The sequence below is a fragment of the Anser cygnoides genome, chromosome 1, assembly GCF_040182565.1.
Source record: "Anser cygnoides isolate HZ-2024a breed goose chromosome 1, Taihu_goose_T2T_genome, whole genome shotgun sequence".
NCBI classification, from domain to species: domain Eukaryota; kingdom Metazoa; phylum Chordata; class Aves; order Anseriformes; family Anatidae; genus Anser; species Anser cygnoides.
In genome coordinates, this window is record NC_089873.1 from 28758676 (window position 1) to 28781145 (window position 22470).

Below are 22470 nucleotides of genomic sequence, written 5' to 3' on the forward strand. Positions count from 1 at the left end.
CTAAAAGTTACAATATTAATGATGCATTTGCTAATTTATTATGTGTAATGAATTTTAGATTCACACTCAAATACAGATCTAAAGGGAGATGACCAAACTAGGAAAGAGTAACACAGAAGCAAGGAGACTATGCAGATATGTTCGCTGAAACAGACTATGAATATCTTTTCATGATAAATTTTCCAAGTGCTGAAGAAAAGAGTGTGTACCCACAATACCCAATCCAGTCCTTAACCTTTTGCTCTCCACAGTTTACACCATATAAATACACCCTATGACCACCACTATTACCTTCTCTTTCACATGACCACCTAAAACCTATTCAAATCTCAGACAACATATAATATTATAGTTATAGTATATATAGTAGATACTGTTGTTGCTGTTTTTTTGCATATAATTATTTGAATTTTATTATAATCCAGTTTTCCATCTTTTGTCCAGGTGAACATTTTCTGTCAAATTAGAGGTAAAGATCACTTTGTTCAGGTATAGACTGTTTTATTTACTAGGCAAATCTAAGTTTTTCCATTTTGCCTATACCCGTTTTTAAAAAACATGGTTCTGACACTATGCACTAGTGCAGTTAACGTTAAGCAATTAAACTTAAATGTATACTTACTTTCCCCAAATTTTATCAAATGATTACACTCAGTGAAGTGCTCATGCTAAATAAACAAAGCATACCTTAACAACTCAACACTCCATACAGCATGATATTTATACAACAGGCTCGGTACACACTGAGCTTAACCATTTGATTCCAGGAGTCATGATTGCCTGACATGCGATTCTAATACAGAATCCATTAGAACTAATGTTGAAACAACAAATCTCTGGCATGTAGGAAAAAAATAACTAACTAGTTTATTGTAGATACATTAACTTATGGGATTGAAGATAATTATCTATTTATTCTTATCAAGATAAAGTTCAAAGTCTGACTTTATGAAAATAAACTACTTCATTACAGGGCATTACAGGGAATAGAAATAGCTACGCTTTTCATAGCTCTTTGAGAAAACAAATACAATTACAACTAGCTGTCCAAACCACTATGTTGTGCAGCCTACAACAGTATGCTGTGGACAGATGAATCTCAACACCACGGAAAGAAATAATTCCAATGCTACACATAAACACCCACCTGTGGTAGCAAATTCAACTTTGAATTATGCTTGTGCTCTGCACAGTTGAAGAACCTCATGACTGTCATAACTCATGAGTGTCAGTACAAGAACAACAAAGCTGCCAGTGTCACGGCCCAGGGTAGATTCTTCAGTGGCCATAAGGACAGTTATTTCCTGCCACAGGAGAAGGAGCTACAGGTTCTAAGAGTCAAAGTAATATTTTCCCTAATATATCTACTATGAAAATGGATAAAATGGAGTGAAATCCATGCAAGTAATCAGCTCGCTTCAACATGCCACTATCGTACTTTCTCCAGAAAAGAAAAATATCATGAAACAACAACCTGCACTGTGGAAAGCTCAGCCTTACTACTGCAATATGTTTTTCAGGATGCAGAGTAAGAAAGTAAATGTTATTATCTCATCATACTAAGATTAACATTATCATCAACTCCCATCCCAAACCCTCCTTAGCTACTCTGCAATACATCATTAACCAATATATGTAACTGATTGGATCCATACAATTGGTGCATCAGTGTAAGGAATAGCATATATAAACATGTTTCAAATACATTTATTCGGATATCTATACATGAAAGTAAAATCACTACTACAATTGGTACTCAAACTTGTCAGATGGGATTTTTTTTCTCCTGTTTTGCATAAGACATGCTAATGGTTATGCCATCTGCAGTCTGAAACCCAGAAAAATGTAAATCAAAAGTAATAGTAGATCAAGATAAGCGTCCATCTAAAATGATAATTTTTGCAGGTATTCTGATAACTCACAATGTAAATATAAACCTCTACCCCCTGAAAAATATAGGAAAATTAATAGATAAGGACATTTTTTGTATTAAAAACTAAAACAAATAAATTTGCCAACTGGAGCATTTCTCTTTTACAATCAATCATACAGCAAGCAGTAAATTTAGAAAGACTTTTCACAAGAAGCATATAAAAAACACTCAAATTCTTCTAGAAAAATCCCAGAGGTTCTCTAAAACCATCCCTTGTGGTAAAGCACAGTAGAACTTGGCCACTTACCCAACACCCCTTTTTTTGCAAAGTTGTGGACACATATTTGAAGGTTCCTTCAATAAGCTTTCAACTTGCTGATTAGCTAGTAGGTGCTGTAGGTCACTAAAATACTTGATGCATTACAGAATTAACAGAGAGAACATGTGTAAATACAGCATACTCTACTTTCACCAAAATATCTATCAAATGCAACAAGATGGCCACTAAAATTAATACCATTTTTCATTATTTTGGCATGTGAAACAATAGCATAGTTTACGTCAAAATATGGAGCACATGAGAGCTGCAATGGCAAGGATTACCTAACACCCACATTTGCCTGCAGATGTGTGAGCTAGTTTTAAAAGTTTTATAAGGTTTTTAATAGATTTGTAATACAGTTCTACCATATCTCCAGTTGCCAGATTAGTAAATTGGTCTGAAATTAGCGGAAATTAGAAATACACTAATATTAAAGTGCGTTAAAATATTGGGAGAAGTCTGTTTCCTTGAACACAAACACAAGCACAAGTATTTTTGTCTTATAAATCTCAAATTGCTTATACGCATTTAGCAATTCCTACTGCTAGGAGATTTTGGCCAAAGTTACCATTATATTTGGCATAATAAAATAATAATAATGTACAAGTTTATGACCCATATTACAGTATTTGGTCAAACAGGCATCACAATACTCAAAATGTGAATTTCCACTACATAATGAACAATGAAAAGCTCTGTAGTAACAGTAAAAGACAGAAATAGAAAAGCTCCAAGGACTCATTTCCCAAACCTTTATGCACCCTTTTCACTACAGAAGAAAATTTAAATGGAGTTTGCGCTCATACCTGAATTTACATGCTATTTGATACATAAACCGAAGTCTGGAAGCATATTCCATTTTCCTCTCTTAAAAATGAACCAAATGAAGTGTCCAAGGCTAATGAGAGGCACTGTGCACATACTGATCATTGGAGGAAAAGTTAGAAACATGAACAATAATCTTGGCTTTAGGGAGCATGTAACAATTCTGAAAAGAAAATTATTTGATTTGCTTCTTCCAGCTTCACAAATATGACTCATGAGGCACTGACTCTTCCTGGCGAACACATAATACAGGCCACCTCTCCAATACACCAGCCCATGACATTTATAAGGCATCAAGCCAGGGTTAGTCCTTTAGGAGTAGGAAAACACAGGACTCCCCATCTCATCATCCCTCTGAGCTGTCTGTGTGACTGTCATTGTATCCAGGGATGGTTTTCTCTCCTTTCATCGATATCTACCACAAGTAGTGCACTCCCAAATCTCTTCAGCCTTGAAAAGATTTATGAATGGATGGCGAATTTGAACAGAGAAGTTGGGAGCTCCTGAACCACTGCAGTTAACAAGCTGGAGGAATAGAGTAAGCTCATATCACTGGGAAAAAAATATACTGGGAAAATATAACATTTTTGCCTGTTTCATATGCTTCTCTTAGTATCTAGTGTTGGCTAGTTTAGAGACCTCAGGCTAGAAGGACCTTGCCCACTCCTACTATGGCTGACCTTGTCTTTCTAGAATAAGAAGCTGGCAGAATGAACTACGTTCATCTTACTCATTAAACCAATTATCCCTGTGATTCAACATTTCAAGGTCACAAATTGTCTTCCTCAAAACTTAAAAAACTACATAGATCTTAAGCTGCTGCATTTATGACTACTCTTCTTGTGTGTCTTCAGCCTAGAAGATATTGCCAAAGCAAAGTCAAAGGTGAAGAGTAGGAAGTTAACATGGTCCTTGGACCCTATGTCTCCAGACTGGACTAGAAGTTCAGCATAGCAGGATGCCAACTTGAAATGTTTTCTTTTTCTTTTCTTTTTTTTTTCCCATTTTCTTTTGTCACCTCCCTAGGTTTTTGTTTGGTTCTGAGCAAATAAATATAATTTTTAAAGTATATTTGAAGAGAAATGGTATGGAATGTGGAACTGTGTGCTGCGCCTAACTTTGTGAAATTTCACACACAAAAAAGACGAAAATGTTAATTATACACAAAATTGGAAAAGCTATCTAGTGTCTGGCAGTCTCCCTCCATTATTCTCTATTAAAACTAAAAATTAGATAAAAATATGTTATTCCATCAGAAAACAGGCAACATCCCCATAGGATAACAACTCATCCAGAAAAAGGAAGAGGAAGAGAATGGTAGGAATTATGCATTTTTATTTCCTGAACACAATAAAATAATCTCTTATGTGCATCTTTTGTCTGCAATAGACTGTAATTCAGCAGTTAAACACTCCTATTTGGTCTCTGTACAATGAGAGAAACAGTTTTGCCAGCAGAATGCAATTTTAGATGGAACGCTAAATTAGCAACAATTGAACTGAAACCTCAAAAAAAATGAAAATTTTAAAGAATAAAATGCTTCTTGTCTATGAACAGTACATGTATTTTTACCAAATTGCATTTAAAATTATTATTGAACAGAACTCATTCTCCCTAATACTTTCTGAAACCCAACAGCATTCAAGTGCAAAACCTTATGATATGTTTTGCAATTTAATCCACATATGTATAATAATGTCATGCCAATCATGCAACATATCTACAAATAATTAATACCATAGCTATTGAACTCAGTCCACATGGCTGTTTATTGTAACAGAAATTTTAAGTGTCTATAAGCACAAAAGACGTTTGTAACTTGTGAATTTTGTCTGTGAATTGGAAGTCACCAGCACTCAAGTCTATAATCTGCTTTACGTGAATATGCACACACACAGCATCAATGCACAGGCAGAGACACGCACATCACATATGTGAGCAAGCCCAGCAATCTTCCCTCCAAGAAAGGCCCCAAAGGCAAGAATCCTTTACCAACCTGCAGTGGTCTCTGTTTATCACTGCCCTTAGGAGACTTCAGTCCACTTGTCTGTTGCTGTAAAAGCAGCTGTCTTGCTGCCTGGAGTGCCTAAAAGTTCAAAAGTGAAAAGAAAAAGAAAAACAAAAAGTAAATAAATTCCACCTTTTCTTAGAAAAAGATAAGTTACTCAATGTTACGTAAAGTCCCATCAAACAAATGCAACCTCCAATTTCTATTTGCTAGATTTCAGGCTTCAGTCTGGATTTGTTTTACTTGAAACATAAAAAAGATCCTCTGAAAGTACACATATAGGACTTCACTAGAATTTATGGATGTACATGAAATCCTGCAGGAAATAAAGTTAATTTGTTTAAAGTGCTTGAAGAGGAAAAATCATAAACTGCATCAATAGCCTCATTTCCACAAGGAACTTGTCTTTGAGTGTTCAACTAAAATGCCCACTCCCATGTAAATTATCATTCAATTTGCATTTTCATATTACAATTTTGAAGCAAAAGCAAGTAGACTTCAAGTGTTACCGGAAGCTGTAATTAAATTTGACAAATCAACATCAGATTATCTTGAAAATGAATTAATAAGGATATTCATTGAAGATTAAAAACACTTTTTGTACTTACAATTCAAGGAGAAACCTCTCCTTTGACAAAATAAAGTGCAGTTTTAATGCCAAATAAAAATGAGTGGTTTTCATTTGCATTCTTAGGAAAATCAGAGAACAAAGAAATTACTCCCCAGCCAATCAGATCAGGCTCCAGGATGACAGCATCCCAATCAAAATATAAAGTGTTTTCATTTATTTTATGTTTTCATTCCAACTCAGCAAAATACAGTTAAACATATGAAATGTAAACAAACACATCATTTAACTAAGGAAGGCTAATCTACATTATTTTTCCCGATAAAATTATTTTTAAAATGTCAAGTATTATAAAGCAGTATTTGTTAAGAAATAGGAAAAAAAAAAAAAAAAAAGATTCCAAACATTTGCACTGAAACTACCTGGAAAACTGTATTTTTCCCCTTAAAAATCCGTTCAGTAAATAGAAGTTACAGCTTTAAAATGCATCACCCTATTATCTATGTTATTAAAACATACTGTACATAATGCACTGCAATAAATACAATTTGATCAACACTCCCTAAAATAATAAAGATTCCCAACTGATAAAGAAAGGTACAATTTTGATTAGACTCAAATGAGCTGGTTTTTAAGATAGTTTCTAGTATCCATGACAACAGTTGCTTTGACAAGATGTGCATATGGCATTACACTGCCAGCTGGTGTGAACAATGTTTGAACTACTGCATTGAGATGCTGAGCAAACAGAAAAAGTTGCCACGTCTTAACCCTCAGGGAAGGCAGTCATCCCCTGATCAATTATGAAAAGACAGAGAGAGGGCTGCTACAGTCTGGCTCCAAGCAAGTTTTCTGAGAAGGCAGGCAGACACAGAAAACCAAAGTAAACAAACTGAATGCACTAGCACCATCTCCTAACAACATTGATTCGTCTCCCCATAGAAGGCTCTGGTACAAAGTTTGCAGAGCATACTTTTAACATTTGGAGACATTCCCACAACAATCCCCTTATTGTTTCATCAAATTCTCAAGTAATTACAGGTCAGCTTTACAAAGACTATACATTCCTCTGAACCTAAGCAACGAGACGCACACAACTAGCTTCTCCCTTCCAAAAATAAATAAAAGTTAACATATTTCAAAGTGCACTTGAAATATTTTGTTACCAAGGAACCACTGGATGCCTGGTTCCCTATGTGAACAGCGTAATCTTTTCTGCACTCACAGTTCTTGAGCAGATCCTAAAGGACAATCCTGCTCTGTCTGAGATCAGAAATGAATATCTGTTGATTTCAGGGGCACCAGGATATGGTCACAACATCTTGCAGTGGTTTAAACACAAAACATGGATTAAATGCAAGAACAGAAGATCTACAGCAAATTTATAATCCTTCCCAATCTTTAGAACTCTCTGAAAGGGAAACTTGAATGAAAGAGAGAAAACTATTGCACTCCTGAATTAATAGGAGACTGTACAGGGAAGCTACACTCACTGATCAGGAGAATATTGCTAACAGAACCAGTGAAAAGACCTGGTGTTAGATTATGGGAAAAACCATAAAAATAACTGTTTTTTATTTATGACAGTAGCAGAAAATTCATTACATGGACCTTATCTGGAAAAGAAATTGCCATGATTTAATGCTGATGCAGGCTTGAAAATAAAGAGAGCACTCTGCAAGTTGTTTCAGTGTCCTAGTCTTCCTTAGCTGCAAAGTCATCTCACCAATACAAAAAAGAAGCAAGCAAGCATCCGGTAAAGCTGCACTTTTACAGTACTTGAAAATTAGAGGATTATAGTATGATGTGGCTTAGAGTTAAGCTAGCCAGTATAATTTCAAATTGTGGCTAGCATACTCCCATGGAACCAGTGTAAGAAAGTATGAATTCCTACCACTAACTACAAAGAGTCCCACTTTATGAAAAAGCAAGGCAGCACAACAGGATATGTTTGCATAAAAGGCTCTTCTACTTAAACTATTTTGATTTATATATGCTGGTTGAGATATTTTTAAAGGAGTAAAGGCTCATCTTTTAATACAGAATGTCTTACAAATGATGACTACCTGAATACTTCAGTGATCTTATTGTGGCAGTTTAGATTATTGTAAACACGGGAGATAGAAGAAGAACAGAAAACAATTTCAAGAGATCAGAGATGATTTAAAACTCATAAGGAGAAATCACTGTCAGCCTTTGTTCTTATAGCAGTTGTCATATGGTACATTTTCCTCCCAGTGTGCTGCTTAACTTTAGATTTTGCTGCTCAGTAAACAACCTCCCAGAAACACATTGTTAATTTCAAAGAATTATTACTGACATTATTCATAAGTGAGAATTATGAGACTATAAAACATTCAGTTCTACCAATTCATTTGCCGTTAAATCTTTGCAAAACAAATTGACAACTTGAAAGTGTCTTTAGAAATTAATAGTTTAACATGTACACTTCAAGTAAGCACCAATCCCACATATCATTTATAAATAAAATAAAATAATAAAAAAAACCTCCAGTGAACTAATTTGATAATAACCTGTGGTCTAAAAACAGTTCAGTGAAGACAAACTAACAGATGTTTATAAATCTAGCAAATCAAAATCACGTTGTGTCCTACCTCAAATTAACAGCAGCAAGAATGGTTTGTAAGACAGTCAAAATCATATCCAGTTTCCAGTAACATTTGTTTCAAATTTGGTAGGCACTTTTCCTTAATTAAGTTATCTAAATTAGTAAAACTATACCAACAAAAAAGTCAATGCAGACAAAAAACAATAAAAAGAACTGAGGATTAGAAATGATTTTAATAATGCAAATGAAAATCATTATAATGCTTTAAGTAGTGGCTGTATAAGCAGGAAATTTGGGCATATGGTTTCCAGAACTCACTGTGTCTTCTAGTAAAATATTTATTGGGAACACTACTTCTTAATATTTACTGTGCAGCTTTGGCATAGCTAAAATGTAAGCAGAACAAAAATGAAATTAATTGCATATAACTCACCCTATTAAAGTTGATAAATTGCAGTATATTTTGCAATTTGTTGGAGATAATTCCAGGAGACACAACTTGCTTTTATTTTTTTATTCCAAACCCTTATATGTGATTTAAGCATGCCTTAGAATAATTGTAAAAAGTTTTATCATTTTAATAAAGTGAAAGTTGCCACTAAAAGAAGGTAAACTGATTACTTTGTTTTTTAAAAAGGTAAATATATGTGTATTTTTAGGAAACAGATGTCACTCATATCTTTCCTTTAAAAATAGGAATGTTTAACCTATCAGCCTGTTGCATTTGAGACGTTAAAATGAAAAATGACATCTACGCCCATTAATATCGTCAATGTATAAACAGCACAGCGTGACACATTCTTGAGAGCTGAAGGCTACAAAATCTCTCTGAAACATAAATAACAAAGCACTCAGAAGCATATTTGATGTTGATATTCATCTCTGAGAAAAACACTGCTGCCTGGGCTTCTTATGAAAATAGATGCAGCCCAAATGGATCTCCTGTAATTGGTTTCAGATAGCGAGGTCAAAAGAAATATGATACAAGAAACTATTATGTGGAACAGGCGAAACAAGAATGTTTATACAGGCACTCCCTATTTATACTGACAAGAGGTGTATGCTTTGCAGATAACCAGAACCAAAAAACTTGCCAGAAGACAACCAGATTCTGTCCTTTTTCTAACTCCAAATCCTTATTTTATTTTTTCCAATGGCTGCATACTCTAACATTCCTGCTGAACACAAAATAAGTTTCTGAACATAAAATAAGTTTCCAAATGGCTGCATATGTCAAACAAGAGTCATCTTCGCTGGTAGCACTATGCAACCGAAACATATCAACATGCTAAGCTGGATTTAAGGCCAAAGACTGTACCGCACTGGTTGAATAACAAGTTAACTGAATGATTACACAGCTACATTTATTATAAAAATCACTTCAGTAGAACCTCTGCTCCCTCACGTCCTGCTGTGTGTCCATCCTCCAGCTGGCTCAGACCAAGAAGCCCAGAATTACCTACATTCGAATGAGATCCATGAAAGACTGTGACAGAAAGATAACGCTGCTCAAGGCTCCCTAATAGCCTTCAAATGCTATAATGCTACTGCTAAACCTTTGTTTCTCACTGACTGTATTTTCCCAGAAAGTTCTCTAATGGCTATCACAGTCAGTCAGCATGGCAGCTTATAATCTTTCCAAATGGAGTAGCAAAGCATTAAACACTATTCAAAGAATCTTTAAGATGATCCACTTCCAACTGCAGTCCCTCCAGGACACTTGACAGGAAAAGCCAACTCCCATGCACCCTGAGACATCCTTATTTACCTTACTGAACACTGAAGTACACAAAGAAGATAAAATCTTTTTCTCTAAATCACATGAGGAAGATAAAACCTGTATGCCTGCCAGCAGAGGACAAATGTGCCACATTTGACAGCCCATGAAGTCAAACCCTTAACTTGTACACAACTAAAATCCAAGCCACTTAACCGGCCTGATTTCATCTACAATTAGTAGACTGAACAATTATTACATTGTTGCCTCACAGAACTACAAACGAGGTACCAGATAGGTAACAATGTACCAGATAGCTAAAGACTGGCAGCACCCACCTCAAGGAATATATTGTCTAAGAAATCTAGAGGGTCACTAAGAATCAAGAAGGATTTCATTCAATTAACCCAACATCAAAACATGCAAATAATCCAACAAAAAAGATTTGTCAGTCTTCTGCATCTCAGTTAGAAGCCGTAGACAGCCAGGATGTGAAATGGGCTCAGTTTCAACAACTGAACTGCAGGGTGTTCCAGCCAAGCCTAGCAGTAGAACACAAACCTGCAAGAGACTAACATGTTTGAAACTGAATTGTTTTCAAGAACAAGAGGAAATAGCATTGGACACTGTATTACCATTCTGAGCATTCATTCCTACCACCAGGATGCAAGACAGAAGGACAGAATATAGCAAATGACCTTCTACAATTGTGTTTCGAGAAGGTGGTGGTAGCCACTGAATGCTGGACTGAGCCCATGCCTATGGGTCATGATAAGTGAACACTGAACATGGCTGAAAACATCTATTGTATTGATGCTACAGAAATTTGTGGAAAAGATCCCGAAAAACTCAGGCATGAGAGAGATCCCGAGCTGCTCAGCTGGGGAAATGATGTTTGTCCAGGACAGCAGCTCTTTGTGCCTGGAGAACTTCAAGATAAAATGGCAGAGCACTTCAAGGGTTAGGTGGCAAGTGAGGAGAGCTGTCCTGGATCACCACTTTCTAACTTACGTAGTTTTTTAATTTATATTCCCCATGTGCCTCATCTTAGGAATGTAAGGATTTTACTGGATCTGGCCCTAATTTCCTTGGAGTAAAAGGTTTTGTTTTATTTTATTTTATTTTGATTTGCTTTTTTTTTTTTTTTTTTTTTTTTTTTTTTGCTTAGGATGGTACTGTCAGTTTCAGCATTCTAAGGCTCTGATTTTGATTCAGATCTGTGGTCTTCCCTGCGATACAAACAACAATCGAAGAAGAGATCTTCAATCTACCTGAGCTTCTGTTCTGCCCTGATGTTATCCAGGATTAATTTGCAACTGAAGAGAAAAAGTAACAGTAATAAACTGATGAATGCAACATGAAGTCTCATAATGCTGCTTAATAAAAGGAAATTAATCACATAATTGTCATAAACCTATTTTCAAACAGCAATCTATCAGAGAGAAATTATGCATCTGTAGTTATTGACCTTTCATTTTACCATGACTGATTTGTAATTAGACTAGTTTTGTGAAAAATAATAGTTAATTACCAGATTTTTTTCACTCTAATTGTTTTGGCATTTTTTTATTATTATTATTTGTTGTTGTTTAGTGTCTTACTTTTTCTGCATGTAAAGGATGCTGAATAAATACAGGGCACTAATAACTTAGTAGCTAATATATTTTGTTTTATAAAGCCAAATTTAGCTCCCCTCTATATAAACTGATTTAATGGATACTAAATACTGTTTCAAAAACAACTATTTCATTTTTTCTGCCCATCATTTCGCTGACCAAGAGCTAGGAAAAAAGCACCCGTAACAGCAGCTTGTTTCTACTCCTGGTGTCATTAGGAGGGCTTTTCCCCATAGACATCAATCTGCATTGGTCATTAGGGATACATGACACACCATGCATAACATGTTCCATGACAGCAAACCCAAATGCCATCTCCAAAGCTCAGACCACCTAAAGAATGCAAATGTCAAGGGTTAGGAGAGATGTGGGCCCACAGCACTAAAGTTGTGCTCTACCCTGACAATCTCCTTTCTTTCATCCCACATGCTTGAATTTATCTTTCCTTTGGTAAAGACAGGAGCAGGCAGTCTAACTCTACTTTATTCCCACTATATTTAACTATATGAAAAACGAAACCAGTGTACTTATCAAACGCCAGCACCACAAGTTCACAGATTTCCTGCCACTACTATTTTCTTCCATTTGGCCTGACTTCTAGAAAGTTGAGACATGAAACACAAAAATGGAAGAGTCGCTCTCTTAGTTCTACATGAACACATGCAGCAATGGCTGCATGTAGCAGTTTTTCACGTGAAAACTAGTATGAACTATTTTGCATGAAAATCAGCTTGCACATATGTAAAAGCCATTTAAGTGTAATGGGCAAAGAAGAATGATTGCTATTCCATGTGTGAGTTCAGGAAAGAAAAAAAAATCCTTAGAATGATTATTCTTTCATACCTGATATTGTATATATACTATACAATATTCACACAGTATTGTATGGAAGAACACATTTTACAATATACATTTTACAAAGGTATATGAATCCTTGACTTGTAAAGAGTTGGTGAGAAAAAGACCTTCTTTTAGGTCTGTCAATTGGAGATGTTAACTTACTGGCTGTAAAGACCACTTTTAAATCAAGCAGTTTGAAATGAAGTGGTGCTGACTTAGGCAGAAGAAAGAAGACAGTTGGGTAACTTATAAATAGGAAAGGAACTTATGCAAGTTATGTAAGAGTGGTCCCATTTGTACTAAAATCAAAATGCAGAGCAAATATGGGAGGAGAAAGAAACGTAATATCAAGGGAAGCATTGTAACATTAGGCTTTTAGAAGGCAGCACTTTTAACTGATAGAAATCTGAAAGGGAAATCTGGAAATTAAAGACAATGAAATCATCATGAAGATCCTTAAGCAAATGATCAACAAAAAACATAATCAAGATATAAACTAAAGCAAAAGCTGAGGCAGATATAAAACAAAGGGAAACAAGTACTCAAACATTTTGTTCTGGCCTAGAGCAAGATTCCTAGACCAGAATGTGAAATTTGAAAGGACAGATGTGAGGACTGATTAGTTTTACTAAGTAATATAGAGAGGTAGAATAAAGCATGAAGAACAAAATGCTCAAACAGTATTTACACTAGAATATACTTAGTCTTTTAGAAGGCAGAAATAAATATCTCTATTTTTCTACTTATTTTCAATTAAATAACAGTCCACACTGTCTCGTAATGGAGTTCCAACACAAAGCATCGTAAGCCCTGACTCCTCATTCTCATGCCCTGCGAGCTATAAACCACAGCTATCCATCAAAGAATATGGATCTACACAGTACCAAAGTAATTAAAATAAAGTTACAGTAATTATATGAATCAAAATCTTTCAGCCAATCAAAATGTGAAGAATTACATATCTGTTGAAGAGTCGCTGATTTAAAGGGATCCAATTATTTGAACAATACCTGATTTGATTTTACATTGCCCTTACAAATCCATAGCCAGAGACATGAGTGAGATCACAACTACAAAAGGAAATATTGTCGGGTTTGTCATATCAGGTTTGTGTTGTATGGGAGGAAGGCACAACAGCCATTATTGAAAATCTAATGACAATTAGTGGAGAAAACCAAAGTTGACTCCAGGGTTTCACATTAGAAATAATAAATATAAAGCTTCTTTTAAATTATTTTAATAGATCTGTTGAACTGTTAAGTTTTTACAAGTATATAATTTAAAGAAATCTCAGATGTAAATATATATCTATGATGAAAACATATTAAAGTCAGTATTGTCATATTGCAACATTATACTGGGACACATACATGGAAGTGTCATACATAAAACAGGCATTGTAATTTTTTTCACTTTATTCAACTTTCTAAAGAGCCAGCTGGAGAACTGTAACCAGTTTGGGGCATAATGCTTCATCAAGGTGGACCATAATCTGACCAGTGACCTGAGAAGAGCATTAAAAATGAACTTGTGGTGACAAAATCCAATCTACAGAATAGCAAAACCTTATGATAAAAAGAGAAAATAAATAAATAGATAGATAAAGCAGAAGCAGTCCTCAACAAGTTTCTGTGCAAAAAGAATTAATTGTGCAATACGGGTAGGAAAAGTAACAGTGACCTTAAATTGAATTCAGGAAGATTTAATTAAATTTAAGAAGAAATTTTCTAATTCTGAGGATACTGAAGTACAATAAATTCTGCAGAGACTGCAAAATCTTTGTTGTTGGACCTGTTTAAGAAACATCTTCAGGAAGAGTAGTGATTCTGCTCTGGGACAGAGATCTTTACAAGCATCTTCCATTTTTTCCAAATTTATTTTATTGTGTGGTTCATTTGATTCCCATGAAAGCACGCCAAGTTCAGATTATTGTGATGTCTAACACCTTGCTACATTTCAAATAACACCATGTTCTCATAAACTGAGTATTACGAAGCTTCAGCATGGTTTGTTTCTATGGTAAGTTAACAGCAGAGCATCAGTACGAGCTGTGCCTACACATACTTTGGAATTTTCCGATCTTAAGGGGCCACGTTTGTGTTTATGAGACTAAGCTTGAAATTTTGAACTGAACAGAGTAGTTTGTATAGAATGAGAGATGGGTTAGAAGTAAACACTTCCCTAATTGCAATTGGATCCCTCTGGACAGGAATCTTGTCTTCTCACCACCAAGTATGGCTATGACAGTAGCAGCAAACAGGATTTTCCCAATATTACAATTCTTCCTGTAAGCAATAGATGCCTGGCTGAAATGGAGAGCCATGAAGAGGAAAGAAAAACAAGGAAAGAACTGGAGTTTGATCACTGTTTGATCAAGTTAAGTTGTACAGTTCCGTGCAAAGAAAGTACCTGAATCAGTACAATTCATTGTGAGGTTAAACCTAAAGCTACAATAACAAAACGTACAAAGGATCTTTGATAACCTGATTTCAATCCTGTTTTTATGAAGTAATTTGATCAAAGATCACTACATAGTCTAAGCCACTTTAAAAATGCAGTCTTTACTGCTAAAGCTAAATCAACTTAAATCCTACTGAGTCCTTTCTTTATTTCTTATGGATATTTTTCTGATGCTCTTTAAAATTTTGGTTGACATGAAGAGTTCTAGGTACATACATAATGCAAGAAAAATTAGGGGAAGAAGCAGTAAACATGAATGTAAAAAAGGAGATACAATAATAGCAATTTTATTTGTAATTTTTCAGTGGTTTTGCTAATCCTTCTTTTGGAGGGAGAAGCACAATCCTATTTGGATTTAAACAAAAACCAACCAACTAACTAAAAACCACAGTAAAAACACTGATATGAGACCAAGAAGTATACTATGCAAATAAACTGAACATTACCTACACACTAGATTTATGAATGGTGGTATTCAGTAATATTTATGAGTGACTTGATAACAAGAGGCATAAGGCCTGGTCTAAACCCCTTGGAATAATTCTGCAGCATTAAAATCTTTTTCTAAGTGTGGACTGTAAGGCTCCAGAAGAATCTCTGTGCCATGATCACAAATCAATTTATATATCTGTTTGTGCAAAGTACCACATGCATTCACATACACATACAACAACTAAATACCTTTTTTTTTTGAAGGAAATGCTTATATTCTGTGGGGGAAATAAAAAAAAAAAAAGAAAAAAAAGCAGCAAAAGCAGGAGTGGTTAGCTGAAAGAGGTATTTGCACTTGTGGTCTCTATCTGGGCTGCCTGAATTACTCCAGTTGCCTCCTTCTTGGATTGCTTATCTACCTTTTAAATCTTTTGGTGCATGTGATTTCATGAGGACCTAGCAGGCATGATCCAACATGCAGGGCTCTGTATCTCCAAAGAAGGCGGTGCAGCAGAATGAACCCCATTCCTTGGGTTCTCACTATACCTGACAAAAGAGTTTGCTCTGAAGGGCAGTCTTAAAAGACTGTATAGACAGAGCTGAGAAAGAATTCTCCACTTTGGGAGATCTTTTAAGAATGAAAATTATCATAGAGTGAAATGACAAAGAGCTTTAATTTTAAGCTAAAATGCAAGTGAAGACAGACAGGCAAATGTCCTCAGGCTCCTCATCCTAGTTTCAGCCCTTGTGAGGAGATCTGGTAGGGAGTATATTCTTTATGATTAGAAACTTGCAGGGATAAAAAAGAAAAGACCTGAAGCTAGTAAAAATGTTTTGCAGAAAAGGAACAGAAAGACATTTTGCAATTCCCAGGGCATTTAGGTGCTGGAGAAATGATAGCAACTGTATGAGGAATTCCCAAGGAGTATACATGAGCATCACAACAGGTTAGGCATTTGAATTAAAAGTAGATGTTCATCAAGCTTGCCCAGGGAAAAATTATCCTTATTATTGTGTCTTAGCACCCACAGTAATCTTCATAAATGGCAAGCTAATCAAGGAATTATAATAATAAATATGCTCAGGGGCATTATCATCTTTAGATGCATTTGTAAAAAGCAGACACACCCAGCTGCCTTGGTGCCAAACATATGTAATACTTCACATAAGATAAAGTCTCTTATGGCATCAGATTGTAAAAACTTCATCTGAATCATGTAGCATATATTGCATAATCACTACCACTAGCATGCACATTAAAAATAAATAAGTAAATAAAATAAAATCATCAACCTAGGCACATGATCAAAATATGCTGGAAATGAAGTTAAGGCAGAAACATTTATCCTTCCTTCTAACTACTCTTACTTTACACAAAATGAAAACCTGAATTTCAGCCTTTATTTTACCAGTACTCTGTCACGTCTTGTCATCAGCTTCTTACAGTGAAACCTCAGTTACTAGCCTTCTCTTTTAAAGACATGCCTCAATACCCATTGCACCTAGTTCAGATTTCATGTCCTTGAAGTATTTGCCAGATATTCCTTTTTATAGTATCTGCTTGCTTCTTCTTTTAACATTTTAAACCTCATCAATCTGTAACAATTCCTCTACTTGCCTCTTAGTGACTTGTCTAAAAAATTCTGAATTTCTTCCAGAGATTCCTTCACATGTGGAATCAAACCATCACCATTGCCCTTCCTTCTTTCAAACACCTTCAGCCTCACTGCCTCCAAGACATCTAAGAAACAAAGAATGGATGAGGGGTTTACTTCCCGCATAGCACACGTACTTATTCATCAAAAATAAATAAGTATGTCCCCACTTGCAGTCCTATATAATACATATAGGACATATTATTTTGGTGTTTCCTACTCACTTGCTCTGCCCATGTAACTTGCACTCCGCAACTGTGTCACCTGCACAGGAGAGCGGAGTCCAGCACGGAAGGAGCCAGCTCTTCATCTGCCCTCACAGCATGAGCACTGATCATTGCAGGAAGAAAGCAATAAAAAGCCTCATCTCTTTCTTCATCTAAAAATTATACTTAATTCAAAGCCCGTATCTATCCATGCAGCAAATTTCTCATGCAGTTTTCTTGTCTGTTTGTTTGTTTTCCGTGTTTTTACAGTTAATACTGAAAATAGCCCAAAATAATAATCGGGCTGATGTTTTGGATTAAGTAAAACCATAGGGGTACTACAAAGGTGTGAGAAATCATTGTATGGATTAGAGACACTGCTGTTCTGCAAGCTTTTTCAGACACATCTTCATTAGAAATGTTACATTTTCTTTCCTGAAAAACTTGAAACTAAAATTATCTAAATAGTCTGGATCCTATCCTCATACTCCCAAACCTTAACCGCTTTTTCAGTCAAGTACTACTCACGGTTAGTTTTATAACATGAAAGACCTTTCTGTAACCAATGACCAACAGAATTTTCAAACTTCTTGTAACACTTCACCTTCTCCAATGTACTGATAACTAAACTTACACATAGACTGACACCTTTTGCAATAGATATTACATTTTGTCCTCTGATTTCACGTCAGTATTTTATGAAAAATGGGTTGATATATTTGAAAGTACCATTACTAATATCTGGCTATGAAATATTTTGTTGACAACGGTGTGCCTTGTGTCTAGTCCTCAATTGTTCCTATGTAACCTTAGGTTCAGAGACTGAAAAAGGATGCAAAAGGATGCAAGATTCTCAAGGACAAATAAGGAGCTTTAAAATTTATTAACGCATATGATGCAGAGCAGGTTTTTTTATGTTCTTTGAGTATATTTCATCTAGGTATGATACTGGCAATATTTTACTATACCAAACTAGTTATAGTGCCACTTAATACAAGAATACTAAATAATAAACTAAGTTTTAGCTCTAAGCTTATCATCATTTCATATGTTGCTATCAACAGGCAGTGCTCATTTTACAAACACCAGTAGGAAGACATGAGATTCCACATAAAGAACAAAGAGAAATAAAGCTTTATTTATTTTTTTATTTATTTATTTGACTTCAGGTGTGTGATGATCTGCTAGTAGTTTACTGTTTCTAATATTCCCTTTGTTTTAATTCACTAGGAGTCAGTGCATTTTACCTGTGAACACTCATCTCTGTTTTCTTCCTAGATCATCAGTTTTTTGTACAAGGACTTGGAAATGCCACACAAAATATGGATTCTGACCAGGTATTTTGATAGTGTCTTAGTATTACAATAAATACACTAGTACAATAAGTATTACTTCAGCTGTCATTTAAAATATATACATCCTACCTATTAGAGATGGAATTTTTATTTTACAAGACAAAATATACATACTTCCTGCTCCGAGATTTAAAAGATAAAGTAATACAGACATATTATTACAGCATTTTTAGTCAAAAGGCCTTGCCTTTTATGAGAGAGCAATCTGGATAATATCTATTAATCTGCTGCAACTCCCAGGGCTCTGCTTGTGCAATACCACAATGGACTGAAGAATATAAAGGGGAGAAAGACCATTTAATGTCAGGACTTTGGGATTGCTTTGAAATACTTTCTGGAGCACAGTTTATGGCATAACGCCTACGAAGCTACCTGAACGCAGCACTATGGCCAACAGCTGCAGCAATCTTCAATTTTAGATGAATGTCAGAGGTTCTCACCCTCTTCTCCAGCAATCCCAGGTTTCATTAATATCATTAAGACATCAATGCTACAAGCACTCTAACATTTATAGTTACAAAAAAACATAGCTAGTGAACTACTGGAAATGATATCATGACAATATGACTCGTATCGACCCTCTAGGACTTATCTACACTGATAAATTGAAGAGTACCTGAGAATGTGATTTTCTGTGCTGGTAAGCTGTGTGCACAGCTCTTGGCTGGCTTTTTGACTTTTGCTGACCTGCACTCTCCCAAGCAACCCCCATGCAGTTCTGCAGTCACACATTGCCAAGCACCGGTCCCACTAGAGATCACTGTATTTTGGAGGCTAAAATGCTTATTAACTCAGGTGTGTCTCATCCCATGTCAGTCACCCAGTTCAGCATCCAGGAGCAGTATGCTTACTGACGCAGGTCATGCCTATGTGCTGAAAACAGTTGAACCATGTGTTGTTTGAGAGACTCTCAGCTAAAGTAGCCAAGATATGATTCTGAGATGACTTGGACAAGTTTCAAAGGAGCCCGATTTCATAGCTCAACAGTCTAGAAAAACAAATCCTTTTCAGAAACAACAGCAATAAACACTACTTGGAAGGGAAAGAGAGGAGAAGATTCCTTTCATTCTGAAGTGTAGCAGCAGGAACCTCCAACAACATCCCACAGTGTGTCTGATGTACTGGTTAAGTACCAGTTTTATATGGACATCTTACACAATCTGGATGAGTTTTACTTCTGACATCAAACTTTTGATACCAGCCACTGTTTTACAAGAAGCCAGTTTTTGAGGAGGAGCCAGAAAAGCAGAATTATTTTTGAAACATTTACATGAAAACATAGAATAAAATGTAGAAGAAAGGGAAAGCTCACCAGAAGTTTAAGACAGAAAGCAAGATCAAAGCAGGCCAGTTTTAAAAAATATTTTCCGTCCCTGACTCTGTACCTCTCCATTCCTTCCTGCTTGCACATACAAATATTGTGACTGTTGTGACTCCTGCCCACTAACCAAAACCAGAGTATACAAACTCCTGTGCTACATGAACATTATTTATCACTTTTCAAGATTTTCTTAAAGGAAAACAAAGAAGAAGAAAAAAAAGAAAAAAAAAACAGGTTTGACTGCGAAGCAACTGTTTCTGGAGTCTGTGTCAATCAATTCCACAAAAATAGTACCATATTACCATTTCTGTAAATTCTAATCAGGTTGATGGTATTTTTCATCTTTATGTTTAGGCACTTAAGGCTGAGAATTCTGAGTTATGTAATTTGACAAAGTCTGCAGAGAAAGTAATTTTCAGAGCTCGAGTTAGTCACCAGCTCAAAGAGGAGCCCTGCTCTCAGCACTGGCACTGAATTCCCCTTACTATGGATAAAAGACCAAGCCGGCTGTCCAGAAAAGTTGGCTTGGGCTCTGGTAACCAGGCAGTAGGGAATGCTGCAAAGGCTCTGGGGTGTCATCAGCAGCTACATGATATGCAGAGACCAAGGATCAGAATAAAAAGGCTCAGCTTCAAGCTCTCCATTTTTTGTTTTTTAAGAACACCGTCAATATGAAAAGGCCTAGCAATTTCTTTTAAAATAATTTAACAGCCCCTGATACTTTTCTTTATATTTTTCTGCATCAAATTTTGAGAAGATTCTGACTAGAGGCCTTGTGTCTTTGTAAATAGCTGTATCGTTTGTCCATTGCAAAAAAGACAGAGAAAAGGTGAATGACAGAAAGACTACATGGACTAATGCTGCAAATTAAAGACACTGACAATCAAAACTGAATAGGAGCAAAATAAAAATAATGCAAGTAATGCTGCAAGAGAGATTAAATTTCTTCCTGACTAGAAGGCATTGAAAAAGCCTTTTATTAGTAATCACAGATATAACAACCAGGCCAGCACAGTATCATTGAGACAATATATTCTAGTGACTGGAGATGATTATGCTAGTCAGGAAAATAAATTAATTTTACTTAAGCTGACTTCCTTTATCTTCAAGGCAAGTGTTTCTTTGACTTGTCTGACTCAATTATAGTAGCACAGATACTCCCTTTATTACAAGCAGCATTGGCAGATGCCATAACTACAAAGTGAGCACTTTCAATGACCAAATAAGCACCATTCCTTGAAATTTGTAGCAGGCACATGGAATGCACTCAAGATTTTATATCACCTTGCAAGACAAATAACACCATCACCACTATTTTAATGTATTTACATTGTGAATTAATAAAATTCCAAAGTAGGTATTTTGCTACAAAACTAAAGTTCTGAAGAAATCCTAACAGCAATGTCTGCAGGAATTTTCACCTTTATCAATAAATATAAATGTTGGAAGAAGAAATTTCTGAAATTTTTCCAAGTGCAAGAGGTACTAGTCACAGCTTCTGCATTCCAGAATAAAAGTTTTTTCTCAGATAAGGATGTTTTTTGTATTTTGTATAATCAAAAGCCTCTGCCACAACTCTTCACTGAAAAATGATGTCTATTCTAGAATGCGTTTTAAGTTTTGCAAATGTATTATTGCCATATCTGGCATAGCAGAATTCTGGGTATTTTTCTAGGTGCTACAAGCAGGCAAAATAATTACAGCTAAAGGTCCAACAACGTAGTTTTATAAAAGTTAAAAATCAATGATAAGGAGAACATTTATACTTGAGAACAAAGAAGGGGATTCAACAATGTACATTCACACAGTCATAAATTATTGTGTTGTATCGAACCTGTCACAAGCCATATGTACTCACCTTCACTGTAATACAGCTTCAGCAAGTTTCCTGAATTTCTCAGCTAAAAAGTAGTATTTTGGGAACAGAGGGAATTCAGCATTTCACGTGATAGCATTTAGTGTATCCTCAAAATGAGCTAATTAGTAAGACTAAAGATAGAAAGAGATCTGGTCCTGTATCCAGCCTTGCATTTTTTAAACTTCTTTCCTTGTAGAAAGGAATAAAAGCTTCTGACAAGCAAAGAAAGAAGGGATAGGTCAAATCTGTGCTTGATTAAATTGTTATATTGTTAAGTTTTACCATATGTTGATTGTCCAAAACATTATAAATATAATTGAGTATAAAATATTTTTTATACAGAGAGGTGTTCAACCAGTACAAATTAGCTGCAATTAAATCCTGCCTTTGCTGATTACTATGTGTTCAACTGTCAGTCTCTCATGTCTATTCACGCTGTAGCTCATTTCAAGTAAGATCCAACAATACACAGATTTCAAACAGATTTAAATCACTTAAGACTAGTAAGGAAGAAATACAAGGTGAAGGTGAAATTCAAGGCACAGACAAACTCCACTCTGCAGTGTCTCAAGAATTTGCAGAGAGAGTGACTCATAATGGGGCATGTTTCAATGCTTTTGTAGGATCCTCAGGTGAGATACAGATGGTTTTGGACGACAATTACAGCCCATCCCCCCCTTTTTTTGTGTGTGTGTGCTTATTGTTAATCGGAAATGCCAGAGGGATGCTTTGGGACATTAAAATAGCCTTTCTCTCTATGTTCTGGGGAAGTTCTGCATAGTGAGTTGCAGCAGCAACTAAACGAATGTAGCCCTTCAGTGCTTCCTTTCAAGGGTCAGAAAAGT

At 35.6% G+C, this 22470-nt stretch overlaps 1 protein-coding gene across 15 annotated transcripts in view; it reads right to left on the minus strand.

Annotated features, from left to right (window-relative positions):
* FOXP2 (forkhead box P2) overlaps positions 1-22470 on the minus strand; it is a 441200-nt gene that overhangs the window by 124596 nt on the left and 294134 nt on the right. For all 15 annotated transcript variants that reach the window (XR_010829081.1, XM_066991473.1, XM_066991518.1 and 12 more), the window contains one exon: positions 5017-5106. Coding sequence is in view for 13 of the 15 variants with exons in the window: in XM_066991473.1 (XP_066847574.1) it covers positions 5017-5106 (90 nt within the window). In the remaining 2 variants the exon portion in view is untranslated. The remainder of the gene's footprint in view (positions 1-5016; positions 5107-22470) is intronic.